This window comes from Epinephelus moara, chromosome 18, assembly GCF_006386435.1.
Source record: "Epinephelus moara isolate mb chromosome 18, YSFRI_EMoa_1.0, whole genome shotgun sequence".
Classification (NCBI taxonomy): Eukaryota; Metazoa; Chordata; class Actinopteri; order Perciformes; family Serranidae; genus Epinephelus; species Epinephelus moara.
In genome coordinates, this window is record NC_065523.1 from 13,376,376 (window position 1) to 13,391,812 (window position 15,437).

Sequence of the window (15,437 nt, forward strand, 5' to 3'; positions counted from 1 at the left end):
GAAATTAGTGTCTGGAAAACAACAATTTGTGGACTTAAGTGCACCGCAGGATCATTTCCATTTTAATGTCCTTGTTATCTTGCAGCATGACTTCTAGGTGAACTGGGACACTGCACCAATCACAGAGGTGAGATAGTTTAATAGGCGTCACAGCTAAATGAATTCTAATGCATTAGAATAAGCATATGGTAGGGGCTGACATGGCTTCATCACACACTGTGCTCCTCTCACCTTGATCCAGAAGGAGGCAAAAGCAAAGAGGATCCAAGTTATTAGGTGTGTGACTGCAAATTAAGCACCTGCATCTCAAGAACAGTATGTTTATTGATAAATGCAGTTTATATTGCAAAAGTATAGTCCGACCAATACTGATATTTTTGAGGCAGACATCAATACCGATATTGGGGATTATTTGGGAGAATTTGATTTAAGAATTGTGACCAAGATGCACACTAAGTGAGGAATGTTAATCAGCTTGTAAATGTTTCCTGGTGGATAAACTATGTAATGGTGGCACTGTTTCTGAATGACATAAAACCTTGTTTGGCATGTCAGTACTGCAATTTTTGGTTACTTATTGGCCAAAATACACATGATACAATACATCTCCAATAAGCTACCAGAGCCTGTCTGATTCAGCTCTTGTACTGCGGTACTTTTACACCTGTATATCACTGTAGTTACTTTCAGTACCTTGGTATGATGAGGATGAGGCTAGTCTACACAGTTTTATAAAAAAGCAACATAGTTGTTGCTATGTTTTTTCCCAAATAATGAACACATTTTCTCTAAAAACCCTGACTTCCTTTCACAGAGGATGTAGCGTTTTGCTTGATTTGCGGTGGAGGAAGAGCACCTTCATGTTTTTTGCTATGAAGCAGTCCAGCAGTCGAGATACAACATCGTATCATCAAATGTAGGTTTTATTTGTAGCACCTTTAAATGGACAGTTCACCCAAAAATACACGTTTTCCTCTTACCCGTAGGGCTGTTTATCAGTCTACATTGTTTTGGTGAGAGTTGCTGAGTGTTGGAGATACCAGTTGTAGCGATGTCTGCCTTGTCTCAATTATAACAGAACTAGATGGAACTCGGCTTGTAGTGCTTAAAGTACCAAAAAATACATTTGACAAACTCAATAGCAATGTCTCTTTCCAGAAATCATGACCTGGTGACTCAAGATAATCCACAGACCTTGTTGTGAGCAGTTTCATGGCGGAGCTATTTTCCTTTCTATTGAGCTACACGAGCCAACTGTGTCACTACTCAGGAGGAAGCGTGCATTCCCTCGTGGATGAGAGGCTCATGCTCATGACAGCACAAGATGTAAACTTTAATGGCCCCTCCTTGGCTGAGCTATAACATTAGCTAGCACAGTGGTGCTAGCTGAGTTAGCAGTAGGTGCACACTTCCTCTGCATGGTGATGTGGTTGGCAGTTGTAATACAGGAGAGAGAAAATAGTTCCTACTTTTTGGTGCTACAAGCCACAAGCCAAGTGCCATTTAGTTGCATTATAGTCAAGAGAAGGCAGAGACTGTTACGGCCGATATCTCAAACTGCACTGCAGGTAAAAGGAAAAAAAAGGATTTTTGATTTTGGGGTGAACTCTCCCTTTAAGTTTGTTGGAGTGATACTCTATGTATTGAGATAATGAATACAGTATCACTGCATACAGAAAGTGCTAGTAGTAAGATAATAGTGTATATAGAGAGCACTGAATGGCGGTAGGGAGGTGGGTCAGGGGTTCAGGGATCTGGCACCTGTGTTTCAAACTGGGCGCTCATGCTTTGTGCTGGTCAGGTGAGGTCACACCACAGAGAGGAGGCAGGTGAGGGGAAGAGATGGGGGAGGAATAAAGCAAGGGGCTAACGTCTACATTCAGGATAAACTAAGTTAGATCCTGGCTTACAGCAGCAGGGCAGGACTCATTGTAGGTGCTGTTGTTTACCGGTTTGGGCAAGTTTAAGCCGTCGTTTGTAAGATAAAGTACTGAAACCAGATATAAGACCAGCTGACGAAGCCCTGCAGATTCCCCTCCCCTCCAGCTCCACATGTCATCAGCCTTCATACATCATCAATTGCTTGCTGAGCATTCTCAGAACCAGACAGCAGCTACAGCAACGGAAAACACCATAAATGTTTAGAAAATATAAGCCAATCACCAATAAAACAACATTCTGATCTGCAAATGGGGGTGTTGACCCTCACCATGCACTCTCCTCCCACTATTTTGCCTCAAATAGAGATGGCATAAGCGTAGCCACACATAATGCTGTTACCATAGCAACAGACCTGGAACAAAGTTGCTTTTTTCTCAAAAAATTACTCATCTCAATAATTTTATCCTGGGTGTGATTTCTTCCAAATGAATCAAAGATGTTTTCAACAAAAGATCTCGGCAAAAATAATAGTAATAAAAAGACATATTTTGCAACTTGCTCACTAATACATGAAGACCAGACACTTAGCCATGATGTTTGTGGCACCCGGAAAACTTCTCAGGTGACGCCCATTCCCCTGCAGTGTTACCTTGGCAACAAATACTTGCTGAGTGTCTCTGTGTGTGCGTGTGTGTGTTGAGCAGAGGGGCTGGTAGACTGCTCTGTGGGCGCTGGGGTTAAAGCTGTGGGCGGGCCAGGGAGCAGTAGGGGGTGCAGGGGGGTAAGAGGTAAGAGAGGCGGGCAGTGAGAGAGGGATCACAGGGTGGATGGCGACACTTCTCCGGGTGGGGTTACCTGTAGTGGGGGTGCTGGTAGTGACAGTGTGGAACCTCTGAAAGAACAGTGAAATGCATTGAGACCGTCATCCATGGCGGTAGCCAATCTTCTTTTTTCTTTCTCTCTCCATTCTGTCTGTACCTACACTATCTCCCTCTCCACTTTCTTACTGTCTAAATTTAGCCCTCCATCAACTCCCCTTCACACTTTCAGCATCTTTAGCAACCCCCAAACACTCTGGTTTCACACTGTTTCTATCATCCCTCATCACCTCAATCTATTTTTCCCAGTAACGTTTTTTTTGTGCTCTTCAGCTTTAAAACACTCTTCTTATTTCTCTACATCTCCTCGTCTGTCTGTGTCTTCATTCTTTGTAATCCTTCTCTTTTCAACCCCAAAAGTTCATCCAAGTCAACTTCTCACCCATCTCCTCCAGTTCTGAAGTCATGGATTTGGATCGTAGGGCGATAGCCGGAGTGCTCAGCCTCTTACTCTGCTGGGGGACTGGAGGGGAAGGAACAAACAAAGGCAGCAGTGGTCAGTCAAGCTGTTCGGTTCAGTTACTACCAGCATTCACCTTCAGTAGCACCCTAGGGTGCAGCAGATAGACTCTTACTTTTCTTCCTCGTACCCTCGTCCATGTCAGGGTTACGAGTTACCATGACAACCTTAACCATGAGGCTGTTGCCACCTTGCCGGATCATGTTGACGACCTGCCGGTGACCAACCTTCACCACATTCTGACCATTGACCTGGGACACACACACACACAGAGAGGGACGGAGAGTTTAATAACACAGCTTATTGTTATCTTTATCATCTTTTCTCAATTACATTTATGTTGTTTGGTGTCATGTATGTCAATAAAGGAGATGGAAGTGACAACTGATAGGCTGACAGTAAATATAGAGTGAAATGATTACTTGTAGTTCAGGGTTCTTGAACATTAACGTCAACTAAACTTTTATAAAAACAAATGTTACAATATATAAATTAACAATGGATCTACAACTTATTGAAAGTTTAAATCATATGTGTTTGACTAATCCCTCAGTCTTCTAAATCAGAGTTTGGTTTCTAAGTAGGCCTCAGTGTACCCAGGTCGAATACTGAATGCAAAAGGCACTGCACTGCATCCTTTTTCTATATAGTATGATTGTTTTGTTGTGTTTTTATATTTTTGTATTTATATGAAACAATGCATGCCTTGACACGCAAGTTAAATTTTGGAAAATATTTTGATAATAAAGAAAAAAACATGAGAAGAAGTAGGTATCTCAAAAACCTACAAATAGCTTTCAATGAAATTTGGTAGAGAGTGAGGCTTTGGGCCACAGAACAAAATATTTTGATTTGATACAGATCTGAATCCAGGAGTGAATCCAGAAAAATTAACATCCAGATGCAATTTATTCTTGAAACTAATCGGCTATCAGTCTGACGATGATAAACCACTGGGGGCAAAAGCAAATATTTCAGGCTGATCCAGTGTACCCAGCAGATATCTGAGCCATGAGTTTCTCTTCTATCTGAATAAACATATATATGCATATGAATGCATATAAATACAGAAAAAGCAATGCAAAGCTAAAACGCTGCACAGTAGCCGATGGGTTCAGAGATTGCATTCCAGCCGAGGTGTTCTGCCTCTTCACATGGACTGTTCAATACTACTTGGACTTCAAACGGAAACCAGAATGCTTCCGATACTAACATCTTGTCCTGTTGCCTACCGATTCTGCACACATATGCAGATATCTGTTTATGGAGATTAGATGCCGATCAACATTAGTGGACTGTACATCTTTGCTTTATTTTCCGTATAGGTTCAGAAACCTGTACATAAAATCTGTCAGTGCTTTCACTTCCAACCCATAATGCAGTGGTAACTCATGGCAGCACCTCTATCAGGAAATCCCCCATCCTGAGACCGGCTCTCCAGGCGACGCCTCCCTCGTCCACTGACTCCAGGTACTGCAAGGCAGGGAAGGCCGGGGTGGGGGTGAACTCCTCGATAGGAGTCTGAGCTGGAGACACCATGAAATTATGAGAATGCATTAGCATTGCATGTGATGACAGTATATGACTTTAACTACCATACCTACAATAATAAGTGTGGTTTCAAGGCAGGATGTTTATGTTTATTTCACATTTCTTACCTTTGGCTCCTCTCAGCACAAAGCCGAAACCCTCGCTGTCTTTTTTCTGCAGAAGCACTGTCTTCTCCTTTATTATATAGTCACTAGGAGACAGGAGACAGAGGATGCACAACAAGAGAGAGTTAGAAAAAACACAAGATCGAAATGAAAGACAGAAGACAAGGAGGACATGTACTGCACATCCTTGCACATCTGCATTCAACCGCTACCTTAATCAATAAAGATAATGGGAAAAGTCAAGTTTTAAAATCCATAAATCAATATATGTTCCCTGCTGATGCTACTTTTCCCTTCCCCAGCTACACCACTAATCTCCACTGCTGTCTGCTTCCTACTCCCTGTGTCCCTCTCTGATGACATCACCACCAGTACTAAGCACAAACTCATCTCAACAGCACTGGATTAAAACTGGATCCCCTGTGTGTACATGTGGTTATTTACATATACGTGCATATACTTACTCATATATATTTATCCTTTATTACATTCATATTCAGGGATTTTTTTGTCAATGACTTATCTTCAAATCACAATACATTGTGAACTCCTGTTCATATTACTGCTCCTAATATTTCCCCTTTACCTTCTGTTATTTATACATTGTTAAAATATCTGACAATAAAGTTTATAAAAGGGTACTGTAATGACATACTATTTGTCTATTAAACTCCAAAATAGGTGATTATCATCCAACTCTAATACAATGAAGATGATAGAGTTAATTTGATTTACATTTTTAGTGTAGAACTCATCTTTACAACAATAGATTAAGGTTGTGGTGACAATTGGAAGCCTGATTTCACAGATATTCTATGTACCATTTAATATGTTACTGTTTAATAGTAATCTATTATTTTTTATCAGAAACAGTAGCAGTCATATTAATAGCAGTAGCACTAATGTAAAGTGTCCCATCTTTGTTGAAGTGAAAACTGTTGTTGTTGTCTGAAATAAAAACTATAAATATTTCAGAGTGGTCAAATGTAAAAACTGAATATTGATTTTAAAAATATTGCAATTCCAATTTAAAACCACTGCTATCGGTCTTTAAAATTCTACATCAGTCAAACTCCAACCGACACCAACTGTGATTTATGCCACATTCCCGACAGTACAGTGGTGACTTAAACAGTGTTTTGCTATGCTTCACTTTGCTGTATGTTTTTGACAGTGAGCCCAGAGCTGGTTTCTACCAGAATCTCACTGAAGAAGAGATGCTATATACAGTATGATGGCGCTGCTTGTTGCCTAAGCAACAGCTAGATCTGGACGCAGGGAAACTTGGTTGGGTAGGTCCACAGCAGAGCCAAGCCATGTGCTGGTACGCGAGTAGTCAGTGACAGCAGAGAACAGGCACTGTATGCTCACACGTGGAGTCTGTACAGTGTAGTAGACTTTCTGGGAAATATGCAACTGCTGGTTAAATGTTACTAAAAATATTTAATCAATAATTGTACTCAAGCACAATTTTAGGGTACTGGAGTATTTCCATGTTATGCCACCTCTTTGCTCAGCTGAATTTCAGATGGAAATAATTGCAGCTATAGTTGTAATTCACTGCTGGGATTAAGATTTTATGTTAAAAAGATTATAAAATACAATGTACTGTTTAGGATTAAACCCGTGGTTCCAAACAAATTTGGCTTGGGACCACTTTCACAAAGAAGTGTCTGGTTAAGGCCTCTTATCATGTTTCAGATGTCTGTGTGTTGATACCAAAGGGACATTCACCTCTAAACTTCTTGGATGCTTTTAGTTAAATAACCATCCAAAGTTTATATAGGTAAATGTATCCAACAATTAAAAAAAAAAAGATTAGATAAAAGTCAAATGCAAATTTGTGTAGTAAAACTTTCCATTGATTTTATCCCTCAGATGTATCTTGTAGCCCCTTGAAGGAAACTAACCACTAGGTTTAACTATCTAACTGTATATAAAGTGGTTAAAACTCTCAACCAGCTACAACTTTAAAATAATATTTATGCAAAAATGGTTATGGCTGCTTAAAGCGCTTTTACCTACCTCACATTCACCCATTCATGCACTGGTGGCTGAGGCTACCACACAGGGTGCTACCTGCTACTCAGTTAAATCAGTTTAATACTCACACACTGATGGCTGCCTACGCACTCACAATGTAGGGTTCAATATCTTGCCCAAGGACACTCTGACATGCAGACTGGAGTAGTCAGGGCTCAAACCGCCAATCTTCGGATTAGTGGATGACCTGCTCTAATCCAATCTATCTATCTATCTATCTATCTATCTATCTATCTATCTATCTATCTATCCTACAGATGTTCAGAGCATATCTATGATTCAGGATTGCCTGCACACAGCTCTCAACATGGAGGTGCAGCCATGCACCATTAGCTGCTAGCCGTCACCTCAGTGTACCAGACTTTGAATACAGGACTTGCAATGGAATATTTTTACACTGTACCTCTTCCATCAGTGTATGCAACTCTACAAGACAAGTAAGGCAGAAAAGATTGAATTACAGTATTTCAATTCACACATTTTGACTGGCTTATGCTACATTTAAAAACAAACATAAAAGCTACCATTAAATGCTTGAGAAGGTGTTCAAAAATATTTTGTTGTGTTTTCTGTGCCCACGACAAGAGACTTTTCTTATCCTAATAGCATGAGAGATGAGACACGATGAAACAGCACCCCCTCTCAGGGCCGCTGACCTCTAATGGACTCCTGTCTTGTTATGAATGGAAAGAACCTCTAAACAACCGTTCAGTCAGTCAGTGAGTCAGAAGGGTATATATACCGTGTCAGCTGTAACATACTGTAACCACACGCTGATAATCCCATCGTGCACCAAAATAGTCCCAGCCCACTCCATCTGTTCATCCCTCTCTTTCTCTCTTCACTGGCTTTTTTCCTCTTTACATTTTTCCATCCTGATGGCCCCGCCTACTCCGTACCACTCATTACACCGGCTGCCTTCACTTGTTCTTCAAACTTGTACTCATTTTTCTCTAATCACATTTCCCCCTCATGATCTTTTTCACTCAGTCTATTGAGTGTATGATGCTCTCCACAGGCTGTGAGAGCCTCTCTGTCTCTGCCAAGGCTCGGTCTCTTTGTTATTCTTGTCCTCTTCTGTCCATCTCTGTTGCCCAGCCCAGACCTCAAACGCTCTGAGGAACCAAGTGAATACATGAGCAGAGACTGTACGTACAAACACATTCACACAAATTTCAAGGCATGACTGAGCAGTGCAAGTACATGGGAATTAGGTACAAAGTGCTGTAAACACACACGTCGCATTCTCCCTGCAGCTGTTAGTCTGCCCTGTCTCTGCAGGCAACACAAGCAACAAGTTGCTCCATGAAAGTTCAGCATGTGTGCAGGCAGTGAACATAGCAGCTCAGAAAACCTAACTTTAATATCAGTGTACATGTAATGGATTACTACTCCAATATGAAGTTATGAAGTTTCCTAGTTTTAAACAACCTTTATTTGAGGTGTAGCCTGATTAAATGCCTGAAACAAAACACCTGAAGAACTACTACATCCATCTCTGGGGTAAATGATAAACTCTGAAGTCGTCATCCTGACTGTTTTTTTTTTTTAATTTCAAGTGCCTGGTCAGCAATATGAACTCATCAGAACGACAAACCACTATGAGAGGTGATACCAAAGCAGCAGAAAATGCAGAGTGCCTGATGAAAAATTTGAGGACCCCTACATAGATGCAACCAGAGCCTTTTCCACAGCCAACAATCAGCGAGAACAAAGTGACACTCGCAAAGCCAAGTCATTCGCGATACGAACAAATTAATTTTGGCAACCACAGGTGCCTGTCTTATGAATATTGGTCTTTGTAAGATGTGTCAGATCATATTTGTCATGTTTATGCTGTACTACATATCCATATTCACTCACAGTGTTTGTCTGTGCCTGTGTGTCCACATACAAAGCAATATTCCCTGGATTCCCATCCAACTAGCGCCAGCAACTAACTCGGGCTTTGCTGTCTCCAAGGATGTCATCACCTTTATGTGACGTGAGCTGTGTCCCAGTTCAGTGGCTGGATCTTCTGAAGTCCACATAATTTCTGGATTGAATGCCCATCGAATCAAGTGAAGACATGCAGCCTTCATTTGCCTGTGTGCATCCTCAGAAGCCCCCATTGTCGCTAAATTGCCAAATGTCGCTAAAGTAGCCAATGTGGCTATTCACACTTGGGTGAATATAACATCATGGTAGATGCTGTTAGCACCCAAGCATAGCAACGATGCTATTTACACCAGGCATGGAATAGTTGCTATCTAAACCAGGGCTAAATTCCTGGGTGTCCTAGCAACATCGAAATATAGCTTTATACAGCCCAAAACTGAAAGTAATAAGTCAGCTAAGTCTTACAACAATAAGCCAATGCTGACACACACACAGGGCTTAAACCCCAGTCTCCTGTGTGAAAGTCCTGTGCTTGCCCTAATCATCCACCACATTCTACTCCTTCCATGGACTGTGTCACTCTCTATTCTATGTCACTGACTTTCTGGCAGTACATTTGTGAGTTTTTTCTCATAAATTTACCACCTTAATCACAGAGAATATCTGAGACTGTCTGGTACTAGCCCCAACCATGACCTTTTTGCCCTAAACCTAACGACTTCCAACCTTGACGCGTCAACACGACGAGTATAAGCCAATCAAAGCATGCAGCGGGCTCCTTAGTAGTGCGTAATAGGGATGGTCTGTTCTTGTTAGCAGCATGCTCATGTCACAAGGTATTACAGAAAACAAAATCTGAATGTTAACGTTATTTGCCTGGAAACTTGTAATACAACTTTGGGCATCATTAAACCTATACCAGTGTATCGCTTTGTTGGATGTTTGAGAGAAATTTACTGGTGACAACCTTTGAAACTTGTTGTCTTTGTAAGTTGACACCTAAACACATCATTAGTTTTGCTCTTATTGATCTCATTAAGAGAGAAGAGCAAGTTCAGCTCCTCAGGTCTGGATCCCTCAGAGGATCCAGCCACTGAACTGGGTCCCAGTGATAGTGCCACTCAGTGTTGCTTCCTGAGTATTAGTGACCCAGTGTTGTCATGAGTAGCTTAGATGCAAGAGACTGAGCTGGACAATCCAGCACAGCATACAGTGAGTCTCATACTGCATACGTAAGAAGCCAAGACATTAAACAGGTTTGGCCACGCAGGTCTCCATAGAGGTGTCAGAAAGAAGCTGGAACTTGTCATGCATGCTGCATCGTTAAAACTCCCTCACCATGCGCTGTTTCCAATTTGTCGGCAGTGTCCCTCCCTCTCTCTCCCTCTCTCTCTCTGTCTCACACACACACACACACACACACTGGTAAACATAAACGCCACACATTACGCAGGACACAAGAACACATGCAATCAACCGGCCAACAGAGGAAGAGAAATGACCCTGCCATACCTTTGTGTTTTTGATGGACAATAGCAAACACACCTTCCATGCACACAAACACACACAAATATAGGCATGCATTCACACAAAACACGCAGTCAATCTGCACATCAGTAAAAGCAGCAAGCATCACTTGTGCCGGTGCAGCATTGCTAGAGGACGTTTGTTCAGAGAGCAATTCAAAGCAGAGAGAACGACACACTCACATGTTCATACAGCGAAACACACAACGGCTGCACTGCTCATACACCGGGCTGTGCAGCAGCAGCTCTCGTCCGTCTTCACACACATACATCACACACACATACACAACCACACTCACATTCACATTGACACACACTGAATCAAACACATCCGTCTGCAAGCATGCACTGCAACATCTGTCAATCTATCTAATCGATCCTGCCCTGCCATCCATGATGTCCACATGCATGCATCCCTCCCTCCGCCCCCCATCTCCCCAGGCAACTGGAGGGAGAGAGAGAGGGAGTGGAGGGTAGGGGGGGTATAAAAAGCCATGGCAGGTACCTGTAAATGAACCAGACGCTCCTATTCACAGGGCCGAGCGACGGCCAGGAAGAAGAGAGGGAGAGGGAGAGGGAGAGATCCTCCTCGCCGCATGCCCCCATCGCCATTTCCTCCCCTCCCTCTCCTCCTCCTCCTTCTCCTGCTCCTTCTCCTTCTCGTCTTCCAGCGAGACAGCAGCGAGCGCGAGCCGCGAGAGAGGAGGAGGAGGAGGAGAGGAGGAAGAGGAGGAGAGAGAGATGGAAGAAGGGAACGGGAGAGGGCCGAGCTCTCCCAACCCCTTCATACTTAAGACAGAGAGAGAGGAGGAATGGGAGAGAGAGAGAGAGATGGAGATGGTTCATTGTGACTGCGACACAGAGAGAGAGAGAAAGAGAGGGAGAGAGGAGAGGAGCAGGGGGAGAGGGAGGGGGAATAAGGTGGCTTAAGAAAAGGAGAGAGAAATGAGGTAATTTAGAGAGTGAGAGAGTGAGGGGTGATTGGGTTTGTTCGCCAGGGGTTTCATGCACAAACACACAGTCCAAACACACATGCATTCATGCTATTAACTCATACACAACCACCAACACCACACACACTTCCTCTTTCCCCATTCTCCTCTTCTCCTCCATCCAGTCTCTCCACTCCTCCCCTTCCTATGGTTTATATGTATAGTATTCACTCTGCCCATCTGTCACTGTCATGACTTCCCATTCATAAAAACGGATGTGACTGAGATAACTCTTTGCTATACATTCTTATCTGAAATAATGAATTCACAGGGAATGATATGAGGATCTTGAAGTTTAAATGACTGAAGACAAGGATAACAGACAAGTCAAATTATTATGTAATATTACAAAGCTTACAGAAGCTGATTTGCTCCTATTGGCATAAGAATAAATCTGACTTTGTGCAGATCCTTCTGGAGCCTCTGATGCTGTCCTTCCCCTGCTGTTGTTGACCCCACGTGCCTTTAAATCACACTTAACTAACCTCGTCCACCCCTTTTTTTCTTGATTTCTTTCCAACCTCTGACATGCACACACACATGGACATACACACGATTGCCTCACATTTGCTGTAAACAAAGCATGAATGAGAGGGTAGAGCACGGGAAAGGGGGGGAGGAGGAGGAGACGCATCGACGCAGACAGGAAGAGGAGGACAGAGAAACAGCTGGCGGGTGAGTGGCGGAAGGAGGAAGAGGAGGAGGAGAACGAGAGAGAGAGAGAGAGAGAGAGAAAGGGAGAGAGGGAGAGATTCTCTCAAATAGGCACTCACATCATCTCTTAGTCAGAGCCTCCTTCCACGTATGTCGAAGCTGTCCTCCGTCGACTTGCCCTCCCTCCCTCCTTCCTTCCCTCTCTACGTCTCTCTCCCTCTCTTGCCTCCCTCCTGCATTCGAGGACGATCACAGCTCTTGTCCCCTCTCTTCTCACATCTCTGCCTTTTTGTTTCTCTCTCTGCATGTCAGGCTATACCGCTGTGATTCTGTGCACAGTATGTGTGTTTGTGTGTGCATGCATGTGTGATGAGAGAGAGAGAGATGAAGAGAGGCCATTAAAGAAAGAGAGAGGGAGAGAGAGATGGGGGAGGGAGCAGGAGAGCAAACAAATGTTGACAGAAGGTCCACATGATTGTGTGATTATGAGTATCTGCATGTCTGCCTAATGTGTCCTGTATATGTGTGTGTGTGCATCTGTGTAATTATTGTACAATGGCCAAACCTTAACACACACACAATTCAATGCTGTTGTCTCTCTTGTTGCAAATTTCAACCAAAAAGTCGAGTGATGTGAAGTCATACATGTTGGAGAAATCTGAAAAATCATATCAGACGACTTTATGCTGCCAATGCACAAGCAAGCAGCAATGGATGTGTCTTACAATACACAATAAAATCCCACCACAGCAGTGTTTAGCAGGATACTCTGCCTCTCTCCTCCAAACTGTGTGCACTCCCTCGTCCTCATTTGACCCGCTGTTGGCCAAAAATCGGTCTCATGTGGGCTGGGAGAGGAGCAGCAGCATGTACAGATTGGGAACAGTTTAATCTGTGCATGTGTGGCAATGGCACAGATCGGATCAGCTCTCATTCCATATCTTTTTTTTTTTTTTTGAGAACAGTAATGTTACAAGTGTTTTGTAAGCTAGCACATGCTGCTAAAACAGCAAAGGTTAACCATTTCTTAACAACCAAATGCTTTCAGAAAAGGCCAGATTTGTAGAAAACATTTTCACTGTGATGAAGTTTGATACAGAGCTATGATCAGGCCTAAAAATGATTACGCCCAACCTACATGAACCCATGTAGTTTCTGTCCAAGTCTGACCTGAGCCTGAAGCACAGCAGCAGTTTTGGGCCCAAGCCCAATTAAAAACTCAATTTTCTGCCCCTCCCTCAAAAAATTTAACATTAAAACGTGTATTACAAGATAAAGTCAAATAAAGACTTTTAAGTGTGGTAATTACATTGCACAGACTACAAGGTGATCTGATGTCCTGACCAAGTTTGGTGGGTCAGGTCAGGCCCAATGGGTTCACGCAGAGAATCAAACCTCTAATTCAAGAGCGCCCAAATATTAGAGTGTGTCTTCTGACTGACTGACCAGAATTTGGCTGTTGAAGATCTTTACCACGGTAAAAGAAGTTGTGAATTATCAATACAACCATTTAAGGGTAACAAAAAAGTCTGTCATGGTTACAGGAGGAGTAGACAGGAGAAAATATGTAAAGTAGGATGACGGCAAACATGCAGGGTCATTAAAAATATATTTGACATGGAGGGGTACGGCAGACATATATAAAAATTCTTAATTTGTTTGTCATTTGTCACCACTGGTTCCCAAGTCATCATACCCCTCACTGCTTGTGTTCATTTTAATGTAATTTCCACACCACATTATCAAGTTAGAGCAGTTCATCTTATTGACTGCTGGGTTTCGGTTATCACGCCTTGTTATATTATCACGGCTTGTCCCGTGCTGTAAAAGCAAGGCTGCAAAATTTATCCAGCTGTCAATAACGGGTCGTGGGTGGGACAGAAACTGAGGATCAGAGAGTGGCACATAAGATGACTTTGTTTATTAGGGACAGACCAACATGTGGGGCTACTATGAGGCATTTGTCAGTCGTGTCCATTACAGAACTCTTCCAATGTAACTATAACCAGCTTCAGGACTTGAAGCGACACTAACTTTCGAAAGAAGAAATACAAGTTTTGGTTTGATGGCATTAGATGAAAAGTCAGGGGATCACAGATATCATTAGGATTTCTGTACAAAATTTGACATTGGCAATCCATTAAATAGTTTTTGATACATTTCATTCTTGACCAAAGTGGTGGGCCAAGTGACCAACACTGCCATCCTTAACAAAACAAGCCAGAATTCACAATTTGTAACCTCCATGCAAAATTTCAGCCTCTTAGGGCAAAAACTGTGCCGTCAGGGTGGGGAAAGTTTTGTGGACTGACCAACCAACCAACCAACAGAGAGAGCTATAGAGCTGTTGGTTGCAGCTGAAAAATAATCATCAAATGTAGGGCAAAATATAGAGTGTCGGTACTCAACCAAAATAACCCAGTGCCAAGTAGTCTCAAAACATCTCAAGTTAAGCGATACCTACATTAAATCTTTTTTGTATCCAGATCTAGAAAAAATAACAGTTTGTATTGTTTTGTTTACAGCCAATCACGGCAAGTGTCATGACTGGCCCCCTATGATAGCAGCTACGACCCCTACAGTCTGTGGTGGGGTAAAGTTGAGTGCAGTGTATCTGAAAGAGTTGGCAATTCAGCATGCTGAAATGCCACCAAAACATTTGAAATTATGGCTATACTGCACACCTGTGGTGTCTACTGGCATTTTCACAACTGAACACTTCCATTCACATGAAGGGTAGATAAACTAGGATTACCACTTCACCATTGTATGCCTCCAAGAGCCAGTCACGTTGCACTCACAGTTTACATCCATGCCTATGAAAACATGGATTCCTCACACACATCTTTCCCCAGCAGCAAAGAAGATCTAGACAATCAGCACAGTTTCAAGGTGGACACTCAAGATTAGTGTCACCAATTCAGTATCTGACCAAGTGTCTCCCCTTTTGTTTCTGAAATATGATGTTGAATGATGACCAGAAAAGTGTTTTTGCAGTACATTATGATGTCATAGTGAAGTTGACCTTTAACAGTTTAGATATAAAATGTCATCACTTCATCATCTTATCCTATTAGACATTTGTGTGAAATTTTGTTATAATGAGCATAAGAATTCTTGAGTTATGGCCAAAAACATGTTTTGTGAGGTCACAGTGACCTTGACCTTTGACTACCAAAAGCTAATCAGTTCATCATCGAGTCCAAGTTGACAAATGTCATTTGTACCAAATCTGAAAAATTCCCTCAAGGTGTTCTTAAGATGTATGGATGGACAACCCGAAAACATAAATCCTCCTGCCACGCCTGTCCCTGGCACAGAGGCATTAAAAGGTATAAAATGAAGTACTTTGTTGGTGTCGGTATTACTTAATGGCTATACTGGTACTGGTATCATAATTTAGCCAACCATAATGGTATGAGCCTTGAAATATTCATATCAGCCTTGTTTTGGCAGTCAGAATGAAAAAA

The 15,437-nt window shown here is 42.3% G+C and overlaps 1 protein-coding gene across 1 annotated transcript in view; it reads right to left on the minus strand.

The window, feature by feature from the left end:
- Positions 1-15,437, minus strand: part of shank1 (SH3 and multiple ankyrin repeat domains 1) — a 96,088-nt gene that overhangs the window by 14,008 nt on the left and 66,643 nt on the right. The window contains exons 16-19 of the mRNA XM_050068160.1: positions 4,878-4,960; positions 4,621-4,745; positions 3,335-3,470; positions 3,142-3,222 (exon numbers count right to left, since the gene is read on the minus strand). Coding sequence (XP_049924117.1) covers positions 3,142-3,222; positions 3,335-3,470; positions 4,621-4,745; positions 4,878-4,960 — 425 coding nt within the window. The remainder of the gene's footprint in view (positions 1-3,141; positions 3,223-3,334; positions 3,471-4,620; positions 4,746-4,877; positions 4,961-15,437) is intronic.